The following is a 14,105-nucleotide window of genomic DNA, read 5'->3' on the forward strand; positions in this document are numbered from 1 at the left end:
CAATAAAGAATATTCTAAATTTAGAAAGGTTAATTTCAGGGAATGCAATTGTGTTGTACATGTGCAACCTTCTTTGCCTGTTCAGTCAATGGCCATGGTTCTTTCAGTGAGATTTTGATCGATATGTTGTTCAGATGGAGATCAGCATGTCCCAGATAGCTGACATGGCTGAAGTGAATAGACATCAATGAATAAGCCAGGGCTAGGAATTGGTTTGCACTGACTAATTGTTTCAGCGAGAGTATACTTTTCTCAACTTGCATCATTATTGAGCAGAGGGGAGGGTGATGAGTGGATCCATTTGTTTTCTCACACCAACTCAGTTGTCAGCAGTGGTTGGGGAGCACAGGACATCTTGTAGAGGGATGGATTTTATTTCATGGCGATCTTCACTCGACACATCCCAGTTTCTGTCAATCGGCTGTGCCTTTGTGTACCAAAAAGCCACATAAGGAATTGTCTTTCCTCCATCAAGGTCTTCTTACCAGTCAGAAATGATTCTGGAGTTCCCAACTTTGTCAATGGGTAAATGGTTGTTATGACAAACAATTTGACTCTACTGAAGAACATAAGAAATATGAACTAGAGAAGGGTATTCTACACTTTGAGTTTGCTCAATAACACTCAATAACATCATGGCTGAGCTTTTGTCTCAACTCCACCTTCCTATACAATTTCCCATAATCTTTAATTCCTGATTATCCAAAAGTCTACTAATCTCCATCTTAAAGATACCCAACAGTACCTGTAGGACTTGAGGGTAGAGAATTCTAAATGTTTTCAAACCTATTAACCTCCTCTGAGTCTATATGTATGACCCCTTGGTCCAAAACTGTGACCCTTAGTTCTAGATTCCCCAGGCAGGGGAAACATTCTTCCAACATTTAAAACCCATAAGACCTTTTTTTTTTATTTCAACCAGATCACCTTTTTTTTCAAATTTATTACAGTGTAAGGTTGTATGTTCTCCTTCTGAAATAAAACATAAGTTCTCATGAAATGGTACCTCAGTACTTTTCCTAGGTTATTTTCCATCATTTGTGTTTTGTATTTGTATTATGTTTACGGACATCAACATTTGTATTGTTTTGTTGACCAGAATAGAGGTTTCTCGGTTTATGTAGCATGGCAAGCAAGAAAGATCCAAGCTGCAAAATGTATGGCTCTAGTGCAGCTGAAATTCTTTGATTTCATTATTTAAAAATAAACTTCAAGTGTCTTTGTAATGCTCTAAAGTTCCTCAAAGAGGAATACTAAAGGACGGAATGCTGGGACCAATATGCAAGCTGTACCTTTGGTCTATGGAAGAAGAATCCATTTTATTCTGCATGACCTGTAGGCTTGGAAATGGGTCAGGTGGATGTACAGGATGCTTTTTAAGGTATTCTTACCAAAACCACATCTCTCAACATTCAATCACACTTTGGTTAGATATAGTTGTGAGACTACTTTTTGTATATCTTCCTGAACAATAAACAGTCTACATGTGGTAAGTAAATCAATATATGATTCCAGTCCATACTGTAATCCTTTATCATTGAAATGGGTTTGCAGTAGATTTCAAAGTGCACGTAGCCATAAAATAAAAATAAAAATAGAACACAGTGAAATTCATTCCAGCTTGCCTATTGATTTATACAAGTACTTCTCAAATTGATACGTTCTGAAAATTGAGAACAATAGGGAACAGACTCAACTATGTTTGATGATCATTCTCACCAGCAACTATGAATAAATGCATATCCAATTTATCTTCACATTGCTTCTGAATGCTTTGTTTGCAGCAATATTTGATATTTTGTTATCCAAAATTGATGGTTTAACTGATGCAGTTAGCTATGACCCATACTTCAAGCTCTCCATCATATTTACCTCACAATGTCTTCATCAGAATCTTTGGAATCATTCTAATCACAAATGAAGGTGCAGGAATAATCAAAAGACAGTGAACCAGACGTCTTATTTGAAGTGAGACATTAGTTTTGCAGCATTTGTCTTTTTGATAGTATGCTACCCTTGCATTTTGAGATTCTCAGGGTCTATTTTTCACTCTTACTAAGGGAAACCAATCAAGGACAAATCATGCATGATTTCTTTGCTTCCACTCTGGCAGGCAAAATTTTAAATTGAAAATGCACAAGTGTAACGTTTATTTACTATTTAAGATCTTAGGCAAATAGGTTTCATCAAGCTCCGAATGATAAACTTCATACTTTTATGCATAGCTATATGTTAAATAATATTTTTGACAGTAAGACCTCCTTCTTCAGTTTAAATCATGCATTAAATTGTGACGCTAACAGACTCGATGATTAAACTCCCCCTCCCATTCCAATAATGACATGCAAGTCCTGGGCCTCCTCCACTTCCAAATCCCCGTCACTGGACGACTGGAGGACGAACGCCTCATCTTCAGCCTTGGGACCTTCAAACCACACGGCATCAATGTTGATTTCACCAGTTTCCTCATCTCAAATCCTCCCACATCCAACCCTCTAACTCGGCACTACCCTCTTGAACTGTCCTTCCTGTCCATCTTCCTTCCCACCTTTCCACTCCACCCTCTGCTCCAAACCTATCACCTGCATCCACCTATCATCTTCCCAATTACCTTACCGCTGGCCTTAGCCCTCCTCTTATTTATCCCTCAGCTCCCTCCCCACCATATTTCTAATCAAGAGCTTATGCCTGAAGTGTCAACTCTCCTGCTTCTCGGATGCTGCTTGACCTGTTGTGCTTTTCCAGCGCCTCATGTTTTGTCTCTGACCTCCAGCATCTGCAGTCCTTACTTTCTTCTATGTGCCGGGACTGAGCACCAAAGCCAATATGTCATCTGGATGTGCCTCAAGTTCAAAAAATACTATTCTTTACCATTTACACTATTAACTTATTTCTGTCTAAAAGCTAGCCATGTTCATCTTGCATTTTCCAATGTTATTCAATTTAACTCTCTATTCCACACTTTCACCAATTTGTGAGTGAAGTTAATAAAGCAAAATGATTTTTCCTCTCTCACTTCTGAGCTTGAGATTCCGTCAATTACTTACAGACTTGAGACAGTGAAAAATAACTTGTTCATGCGCAAATAATCTATGTTATAAAGTCAACATATCTGCTTTAAGTTATATTTTCTCTAGTGCATACATTTCCAGTTTCCTTCACCTTACCTTGTGTTTACTTAGGTATCAATAAAATTTGTCTTCACCCAGTAGTACTACCTACATGATACAAAATGAATCCGAGCAGGTTCCATAGCTTGGCATAAATAAGGAATATATTCTAAACAGAACTGAAGATATAATGCAGCTTTGATTAATTGTTTCTTCTCAATTTTGAGTTTGTAAAAGTGTGATTGCTTCACATTTGAGGTCACTTCCTTGATTCACTTTCTTCAGCTTTATTAAGAGATGGATATATTTGTACACATGAGAAAACATGCTTTAAATCTCTATGGAAACCAATCAACGGTGCATATAATTGAGCTCACACCAAGATAGTCAGATTTGGCAACCTTTTTATGAAGGTCAACCTGTAACACAACAGCCCAACAACTGCAAATTAACTGCTCTGTTATACCACATACTTGTGGTTTTCTTACCTGTGTGTTAACTTCATCCTCTCTCATATCCATGCAGGTCAAGGTGGGCATGTATAACTTAGGTTTTTCTGCCCAAATTCTATGCATTCCTGTCAGTTAACACATTGCTCCAAGAAGTAGACTGAGCTTCAAATCTATGAGAAGTGTCAGTTTATCAGGCTCTGCTCTGCAAAAATCAACTTCAGCGTATTTACTACAGAAAGGCACTGCTTGTTCTAAGTAAGATGTTCAGCATAGGAGAAAGCAGCATGAAAGACTAGACCACCACAACACTGCTGCAAAGCCTCAGAAGGTTTCCCCGCCACAACCCCCACGCATTTAAACTCTCAGTTTGTAACCCATGTGCTGAGAGTGTGCAGCAGAGATGTGCTAAAGAAAGATGCTGCGGGGGAGAAAGAGAGACTCTATATCAAGAGAGTTTCTAGAATCTATAGTACTGAATTTAAAATCAACCTGGATGGTTTGGTTGTCAGTGCATGCATTCTGCCACCACCAGGACCACCAGTTCCACCACCAACCCTAGGAGCACCTCTTCCCTTCAAAAGGATATTTAGAAATAGACTAAACAAGGCAGTTGTGTGTCCTACCTCTACTTTTATTCCTCCTTCCCTTCTTTCGTCCCGTGGATGCACTGCGTGGTGCCTGCTGGAGGTGCGAGATCTCAATTGGCGTGTTTGTTCGAAAACTCTCCTTGAACTTCTGCATCAATGACTGCACTGTATCTTGAGTCACATCAGCGGCTACAATGTGTCAATTTTATCATTAAAATGTGAAAATGTTACATCTGCAAGTTCTATCAGTTGACAATCAAACCGAGTAAGGACAAAACTATGCTTACATTTTTATAAAATTAAAAGCCTCATGACTTAAGAAATAAACAAGACTGAAGTGTTTTAAAAAAAAGAAACAAAAATAACTCCAGTGTCTGAGCTGTTGGATAGCCAGTCGTAAATCAGTAATCTAGTTTGTAGTATCTTTGTATTAACACTAGTAGGCAAGTAGATGTTGCATTTAACAAAAATAGCATATGCTAGGTGATTCTACTGTGGTTTAGCTAAACCTAAAATCTGAAAGGTTTCAAATTTCATTTTAAATCATTATTACTATGGTTCTGTGGCAAATAGAGGGCAATTGATCACTGGTTACTTATCTAATGCATATCCATACAAATAAATCACTGAAAAGATCTAACTTCATCTACCTTATCCCTCTCCCATCCCCTTTTTCTAAGCAGCAGCAGACACATCCATTCTAGATATTATCAAGTTCTGCTAAAGAGGTCTGTTGGAGGCAGGAAAACAAGCCAATGTTAAAAGTTCTGAGGGCCAAGTACTCCTTTTAATATTGAAGGAATAAAAAGAGATGGTTGAGAATTACACTTAAGATAGATCTCCTCATGATTTGCTCACAGTTTCGTTTGGCTTCCACTCTGACCAGTATAAGTCAGGATGGTTTAGTCAGCGAGCTAGGACTTTTCCTGTACACATAACAGCAGACTGAACACCCAACACAATGTTATGCATTGAAGCAATTGCACGTTATGCTTTTCATACATTCTGACTCCTAAATCTCCCAATCTTCCTCAGATATAAGGCTGGTCCCAAAGGACTGGTGAATTGCAAATATTAGACATTTGTTCGTGGTAGAATAAACTTGGCAGTTACAGAACAATCAATTTAATGCCACTGAGAGAATCAATAAGCCAGGAGAAAATCAACAGCCATGGATGGGAAACTTGGAAAACTGCTGTTAACTATTTCAATGAAATAACAGAGTGGTTAAGGCTGTGTAATTATTGTGTGCATATTAAATTCCAAAATACATTTTAATAAAGTCACATCCTTTAGGCTTGTTTACAGAAGTAAGAACAAAAGAACAGAAGAAATAGGAGCAGGAGAAGGTCATCTGGCCCATCAAGCCTGCTTCACCCTTCAATAAGATCATGGCTAATCTTTTCATGGACCCAGTCTACTTACCCACCTGCTCACCATAACCCTTAACTCCATTACTGTTCAAATATCTATCTTTGCTTTAAAAGCTTTCAATGAAGTAGATTCAACTGGGTAGGGAATTCCACAGATTCACAACTGTTTGGGGGAAGAATTTCCTCCTTATATTCAGTCCTAAATCTACTCCTTCTTATTTTGAGGCTAGCCCCCTTACGTCTAGTATTACTCGCCAGTGGAAACATTCTCCCTGTTTCCATCTGACCTATCCCTTCATAATTTTATATGTTTCTATAAGAAGACTGAGAGGGGATCGAGAAGACTGAGAGGGGATCTGATTGAGACATATAAGATTATAAAAGGATTGGACACTCTGGAGGCAGGAAACATGTTTCTGTTAATGGGTGAGTGCCGAACCAGAGGACACAGCTTAAAAATGCAGGGTAGACCATTTAGGACAGAGATGAGCAGAAACTTCTTCACCCAGAGAGTGGTGGCTGTGTGGAATGCTCTGCCCCAGAGGACAGTGGAGGCCCAGTCTCTGGATTCATTTAAGAAAGAATTGGATAGAGCTCTCAAGGATTATGGAATCAAGGGTTATGGAAATAAGACAGGAACAGGATACTGATTAAGGATGATCAGCCATGATCATATTGAATGGTGGTGCAGACTCGAAGGGCAGAATGGCCGACTCCTGCACCTATTGTCTATTGTCTATAAGGTCCCCCCTCATTCTTCTAAATTCCAGTGAGTACAGTCCCAGTCTACTCAACCTCTCCTCATAAAGCTACCTTCTCAATTCTGGAGTCACCCCAGTGAACCTCCTCTAAACCTTCTGCAGTGCAAGTACATCCCTTCTCAAGAAAGGAAAGCAAAACTGTACTCAGTACTCCAAGTGTGGCCTCACTAATACCCAGCACAGCTGCAGCATAACTTCCCGGAGTGTGAGAAAAAGAAGCATGTAGTTCCAGTAAAAAGCTATCATCCAGAATGACAGTAGGTTTGTCCCAAGGTTCAGCACCAGGACTGCTACTTGATCTCTGCTAAATATTTGAGGTGGTTGAAGAGTGGGGCTCGGGAATGGCAGGATGTACATTTTGTAATTTCCTGATGCCAAACTTGTAAAGCTTGTCAACAATGAGGAAGCTATTATTTTTATAGGATGGCACCAGATTGGCTGAAAGAATGAACTCATGGCAGATTAAATTCAACATTGAAACATATGAGGAGATACGTTTCGTTTGGAAGAGTGAAGAAAACAGTCCTCTCTTTCTCTTGAAGAAAACATATGCCAAATGAAAGTAGCTTCAAGATAGTGTAAGATGATAAAAACATGGGGTTGTTTGTGCACAGATATCCAAGACATAGGATACAAAAGTTGGAGAGGCTTGGTAATCTTACATAAAAAATTAAGTTCAACCCTATCTAAGATATTGTGTTCAATCTAGACAACCTATTTTCAAATCTTTAGAAGAGTCTGCAGAAGAGATTACTTTTAAATAGTTCCAGAAAATGATAGTTATATTGATAGACTTGAGAAATACTGTTTTGGAGGAAGAAACAGGAGGAGACATTTTGGTGAAATTGTTTAAATGCGAGTAATTAGCTCAAAACTCATGTTTCAGAATACTTCTTGTGGTTTTAGGAATTAATGTTAAATTTCAGATAACTGGAAACATTTGATTGAGAAATTGATTCATAACTCTGAAGTAAGTGGAAATCAAATAATCTTGAATTTATTCCAGATAAAAGCTAAATAGAAAGAATTTGGCCAACATTGGGCTTTTTGATGGAGTCAAAAGGTCTTCAAGAGATGATCTTATTTCTGCACACAACTCCAAGTTGAAAGATGTTGCAGGCAGTTGGTCAACAAGGGAATCCCTTTGAAAGGGGCAATCATTCTGCAAAAGAAGTTTGCAAATCACCATTTGTTCTTAAGATACATCAAATAAGTCATGGAATAAAAGATCTGTGTTGAAGATAAAATAAATAAATAGGTTACATTATTTCTGTTTGGAATGTCCCAAATGTGTCGTGGTGTCTTGGGATTGTCCTGTGGGAGTTAGAAGTTCCCTTTGTTTAATCTACCTGCTGCTTCTCTCAGAAGAAAGTGCAATTTTGCTCTTGGGTTCACTGCAGCTCACTGAATCAGATGATCAACAGGAGATAATTGCTAGTCAGTTATGAACCTTAAACAGAGAAAATGTAACTTTATCATTCACCGCGTGGAGTAAGGGCGAGGGGTCAAGATCATTTTGGAATTCCCGGGATGGAAAGATTCTGGAATGTTTGTTGAGCTTGAAGTTAGAAGAAGCCTTGCAACAGAAAGTTGAACTTAGCCAATGGGAAGATTCCCATAGATCTTATCTGCTGTGGTTCTGTTCACCGAGCTGGAAGTTTTTGTTGCAAACGTTTCGTCCCCTGTCTAGGTGACATCCTCAGTGCTTGGGAGTCTCCTGTGAAGCGCTTCTGTGGTGTTTCCTCTGGCATTTATAGTGGCCTGTCCCTGCCACTTCCGGTTGTCAGTTTCAGCTGTCCGCTGTAGTGGCCGGTATATTGGGTCCAGGTTGATGTGTTTGTTGATGGAGTTTGTGGATGAGTGCCATGCTTCTAGGAATTCCCTGGCTTTTGTTTGGCTTGCCCTATAATGGTAGTGTTGTCCCAGTCAAATTCATGTTGCTTGTCGTCTGCGTGTGTGGCTACTAGGGATAGCTGGTCGTGTCATTTCTTTCATTTGTTGATTAGACTATATCGTTCAGGATCAGTCAACATAACTGTTCAAGGTTGTGAAATTAGTAAGTGTAGATCATGCAACTTTGGTTAATTGCTTTCTAGAATAGATTCTGTCAGAATTTTAGCCATATTGCACTAGGTCTCCCCAGAGAAAATAATAGGATAAATAAAGACCTTTAACAAAAGAAAATGAAAAGCGTTTCTTCTTCATTCCAACTTAACACCAGCTGTATCATGAGTGTGTCATTCATTCAAAAAGCAGACACAATTCCTGCAGCACGTGAAAATACCAACTCGCAGAGAGAGGTCAAAGAGAATGTGACCTGTATTGCAAAGAGGCATCAGCCAAGGCATGATTTGCTTCCTTCACTTCATTAGAAAGAAGACTCTCAATCCACAGTTGATAGATCTAATCCCATGAGTCCTCAAAAACAACAAATGAACAATGGCCTGTGTTTGGAATAAAGAGCAAAGTCTCTACTGGTTTCTTCATTGTGGATCCTTCCCTTTTAACAATAAAAGTGGGTTAATCACAGGAGCAATAAAATGTGCAACATGTGCATTTTGTTTTGGGACACAGTCAGCCTTGAGAGTGCATATTCCTAACAGACCAAAAACACTGTGCTTTCGAGCAAGCTATAACCATGCATGTACCTCTGAAAAATTACACTGCTCTCCGTAATCAGATTAACGCAGTGTTTAGTTGATGTGAGCAGAAGAAGTTAGCCACCCTGGCTGGTTGTCAGCTATATTCAATGCCTTATTAGTTAGTTTTGCTCCTTAAAATTCATTTTTGGGAAATTCATTCAGAAATGCTCTATGCTATAAATAGACCACACCATGAACAATAAGTTCACCAAGTTATGATTTTGAAGCAAAATGCAATATATACGAACCACCAATGCACAACCACTTAGACTATAGTTTCATAATGACTGATTTGAAGATATTCCACCTTTTAAACTGAGTCCACAAAGGACTGTGGAGTCACCTCCCCATTCATTCATGCTGAATCTGCCTTGCCATTGCAGATTCAATCAATGCATGTTTTTACTCTTCACAAAGTCAAAGCACCTATATTCAGCTGTGATTTGTATCAAAATCATCAATGTCACAATTACTGAGGATTTCTCAGACACCTACACAATCAAGTTGTAATGTTCTATGTCTCCAACCAGATGTTATTTGAAAAAGCAAATTACATCTTATTCTAAGGCTTAATTTTCTTTGTCAATGTACGAGAGAAATTTCGTCACCCAGACAGACACGAGCTCATGGAATTCTTTGCCACAGATAGTGGCTGAGACTAAAACTATTGAATGTTTCCAATTGGGAGTTAGATATAATTCTCAGAGTTGAAGGGATCGAAGGGTATGAGAAGAACAGGGCAGAGTTGGATGATCTGCAATGATTATTATGAATATTAGAGTAGACTCAAAGGGCTGAATGGCCTACTCCAGCTCCTACTTGCTCTACTTCTATGCTTGCATTGTATATTGAAAGACTGAACAAAAGAACACAAAAGGAAAGGTCATCTATCCGTTGCTCATAATTAAATATTAACCGTTTCAGCATTACTGTGTGGTGTTTTCAAAGAGTTCAATTTTAAACATTGATTGACAGGTGTCTCAGAGTATTATGTAACAATCTGCTTGTGACAGTGTTTGAATGGGCACAGTGATCTAAGGAGAGAGTGGCCTATGTTGTGTGTTTCCCTTGTCTTGCTAGTACCACAGTATCGTTGGCACACAGAGACGAGGGGTAGCTTCTACTCCACCTCGAATTCTTATTCTTATATTTTGACCATCGTTGTGTTACAGAACAATTACATTTGCAACACACAAAAAGAATTATGTATTATGACTGTAAACAACTTCACATTCAAGTCATAGGTTGACATAATGTCTATAAAGAGCCATGGTGGGTGAGCTTGGCACGGAGAGTGTCAGTGGAAATAAAGGGGGGATGGGAGTCTAGAGGTTATCATAGGTTGGTATGGAGAGGGCTGGAGAGTGGGTGGGAGGGCTGAGGGGATGTGATGCTTTGGAGTTTAGGACTTTTGATGTGTTATTGATTTGAATTAAAGCATCAACACAATTCTGACGCACAGAAGCAGACCCCCTGCCAGCCCGCCTCAACTATAGCCGCTACTGCATTTGTTCCGAGGTCATTCAGCCCAATGCTCAGAAAATCTGGCCACCCTAGCATGAAAATCCCAAAGATCCAGAATGAATAACTCAGTCAATTAGTAACTTTACAAGTTGTTCATTGTGTCATGTAGAATATAACAGCAGTGAATGTTGACACTGATAGGTCACATAAACAGCAACAATAAATGACCTCTCATTTGCTTTAGTTATGTTGGTTGAGAGATAAATATTGATCTTGACCATGAGGATTCCCTTGCTCTTCAATGAAAAGCACTGCAGGGTCTTCTGACAAAATGAACTGCATTCTAAACATCGGATTTGACACTCAGTGCATTTTTCACATTTATTTAACTTTGCTTACATTTCTCAGAGTGACTGAAAATCTTCAATAGCTAAAGCTACTCAGTGAGCACCTTCCCATGGAACACTAGAATGGCATATACAGAAACAACTACTCCCACTTCAGTCACTGGGGTAGCACATTGGAAATCAAGTCCCACTATTCCCAGAGGCACCACAGAAGTGCAAGGCTTTTCCGAAGTGCACCAAACTTGCCAATTTACCTCTCTTTCTCGACCCAGCTTGACACAATATGCAAAGAGGCTTCTGGACTTACCAAGAGTTATTATTTATTACAAATAATGAGAGTCTACCAACAGATGAATAATTATGAACCATTGACATATAACTTCACGAAATGAAACTTGAATCCCCTTCCAAAACTTCCCTCAATAAGCATACATACAGACAGACATGAAACAAACATGGGTGCCATGGGCAGAGGGCAAGACTGAGAAGGCAGTTCAGCCATTCTTCTCCCATGGTTCACTTTTGACTTGCCAGGTCCTCCTGCTCCTGGTACTTTCATGTGCTTGCAGAAGCACATGGCGTCTGCTTGGTAGTTAAAGTCTATGATTTGTTTATTAAAAGCTGCAACTTACAGCAAACAGGGCAACTTTTTCACACAGAGGGTGGTACCTGTATGGAATGAGCTGCCAGAGGAAGTGATGGACGCTGATACAATTGCAACACTTAAGAGGCATTTGGATGGGTACTGAATAGGAAGGGTTTGGAGGGATATGGGCCGGGTGCTGGGAGGTGGGACTAGATTGGGTTGGGAATTCTGGTTGGCATGGACAGGTTGGACCGACGACTCTGTTTCCATGCTGTACATCTCTATGACTCTATGGCTTCCTTCAAGTTTAAGGGTTTTTTTTTAAAGTGCACAGAAAAGGACAGCATCTTCCTTTATGGAGGTTCAACAGCTTCTGACTAAAAGTTTGAACCCTCAAATTGTTCTACTACCTGAAGCCAATCAGAGTTGGTGGCAGGCTAGAAGCCATTGTCATCCATAACTCGGCACTGACCCAATCAGCGAATTGTTGCCAGCTCAATCTCCATTTGTACACACCCCCTCAGTTCCAGCTCATTTGTAAATGACCACTATTTCTTGAACAAGCAGCTGTGTAAACAGTGCTTACAATGAGAGTCATTGGTGACCTGTTTTAAAAAGAAAGACAGCAGTGATCCTTCAACAAGCCTTAGTTTTCAAAAACACTTTTCCCATTTCAGACCACAATCAGAAATACAAGAGATATAGTTCCAAATTAAGATTGAGTTAGAGTATTTTTATATGCATCAAACCATAGTTCAATAAAAGACATTTTGGTGAGCACTTTTCCTTGCAATTACTTTAATAATTCCAAATACTTCAAAGCAGACTTCAAACTCCAGAATGCCATTTATTTTGTACTGCAATTATCCACAAACCTATATTGCAAGAAATTAGCCATGTTAGTTGAGACAAAACCAAAAATAATTATTATATGACTGAAAGAAGTAACTTATCCTTATGCACAACTTTCATCGAAAGACTAAACTATTCTGATTCTGCACCATGAGCTGAATATTGCCAATGCAGTGTTAGGTTTGGGGGCGGGTGAGTGTTGACAGGGGGCCATGCCAGGCAAGGAAATCAGGCCAGCACCTGTTCTGTCTCAGCAGTGCCACTGGAATGGGTGGCCACTACTGGTATTTCATACAACCAGGAGCCACTGCATGCACTGCAATCTTCGAAGTGAGAGTGATCAGGGCCAGTCAGGCAGTTCTTAAAGGGTGAACGGCAGAGTTTTTGGCAAGGGCAAGAAGGTGGCTTCTGCAGGCATACAGCTGCTAAATTGACAGTAGTAGGAACTGACCTCTGATTCTGAAGGTTGTCCTTCACCATCACTACGTCCAAGCAATTTCCTTGGAATGCAAAAAATGGGCACCCCATCCTCCATTTTTCCATGCCTTATATGGCTCATATATTATCTTCCAGCTTGTTCTTAATGAACGAATAGAATTCAGCCTGAAAAGTGACAGGGAATCTTTTAAACCAAACATTCTTACATCAGCCCCGCACTGATGTGCAGCAAATGATTAGATCGCTCTTACCCTTCAGCTTGCCTTCTCGTTTCATTTAATTGGAGTCTTATTCTGGCTGAAATGAAGTCCTTCGACAAGGACTAAAAACATTAGAATCTCTACAATGTGAAAGCAGGCTACTCAGCCCTTCAAGTCCACACTGACCCCCCCCAAAGAGCATCTCACCTAAGCCACACCATCTCTGTAACCTTGCATTACCTTCGAAACCTGAACATCTTTGGACTGGAGAGGAAACCATGGCAAACATATACAGATACAGGGAAAACTTGCAAACTTCACACAGACTGTCACTCGAGGGTGGAAACAAACCCAGATCCCTGGCACTGTGAGACTGTAGTGCTAGCTACTGAACCACAGCACTACCCATTGGGCTCCAGATGAAAAGAAGAGCCCCAAACAGTGGGTAAAATGAGCCACTGGCCTGATTTAGCTTCTGTTTTCCTTCCGCTCGTTACTCAAGATTAAATGTAGAATTGTGAACTCAATGGGCAAGAAAATGAAGAGGCATGAAATTAGAAGAAAGGTCATGTAACAAAACAAGGTCAAATCATTCTACTGTGCGTAAATGAGCTCTAACCAATCATGATGGATGGTTAATGATATCTATGCCCTGATCCACATATGTCATCAAGCATAATGACATCTACTAAGCCATTTGTACTTTCAGATGGCTGGTGACCCACCATTCTCTTCACTTGTCAATTCCAGTCGCAATGTAACCATTGTCCTGTGAAGTCCTTGATCATTTCAATCTCCATCAGTCTTCGAATCCATTTTGAACTTGATGTTATCTTGGCACCATTGTGAAGAAAATAAATATGCAGACTGAACTACTTTTGATGTGAGCTACAACATAATTATAATATTCGTGATGGTGCTTAAAGAAGAGTGCAGTAGGCATTTCAAGTGGAAGCTCATCACTGTTAGTGTGTCAACTCTTGGATAAGTCTGGTGTGACCCCTTAACGGGAGAATGCTCATTCCATATCTGGGTTAGATGACTTAGCACTTCTTAATTCTGGTTACTGTTTAAACTGATTAGTTAATATCAACGTCCTCAAGTTTGCAACTTAACATCAACTCCATTCGACATTTTGTCACAGATTGATAAAAGAGTAGAATCATTAGCACTGAATAACAATTTGCAAACATTTTCCATTGCAGTGTACAAAGCACCTGGGTAAAGGACAAAAATGAACTCTTCACAATGTCCCTTAGGGAAGGAAACTGCCATCCTTACCTAGTCTGGCCT

General features: G+C 39.7%; 1 protein-coding gene across 7 annotated transcripts in view; it reads right to left on the reverse strand.

Moving 5' to 3' along the window:
- astn2 (astrotactin 2) overlaps positions 1-14,105 on the reverse strand; it is a 1,590,397-nt gene that overhangs the window by 1,090,506 nt on the left and 485,786 nt on the right. For 6 of the 7 annotated variants that reach the window (XM_087998521.1, XM_087998520.1, XM_087998525.1 and 3 more), the window contains exon 4: positions 4,186-4,338. The exons of the other annotated variant lie outside the window; for it this stretch is intronic. In XM_087998521.1, coding sequence (XP_087854647.1) covers positions 4,186-4,338 — 153 coding nt within the window. The remainder of the gene's footprint in view (positions 1-4,185; positions 4,339-14,105) is intronic. 7 annotated transcript variants of the gene reach the window in all.

The sequence above is a fragment of the Chiloscyllium plagiosum genome, unplaced genomic scaffold (assembly GCF_037043375.1).
Source record: "Chiloscyllium plagiosum isolate Xiang-an unplaced genomic scaffold, Cpla_swu_hap1 HiC_scaffold_21, whole genome shotgun sequence".
Lineage (NCBI taxonomy): Eukaryota > Metazoa > Chordata > Chondrichthyes > Orectolobiformes > Hemiscylliidae > Chiloscyllium > Chiloscyllium plagiosum.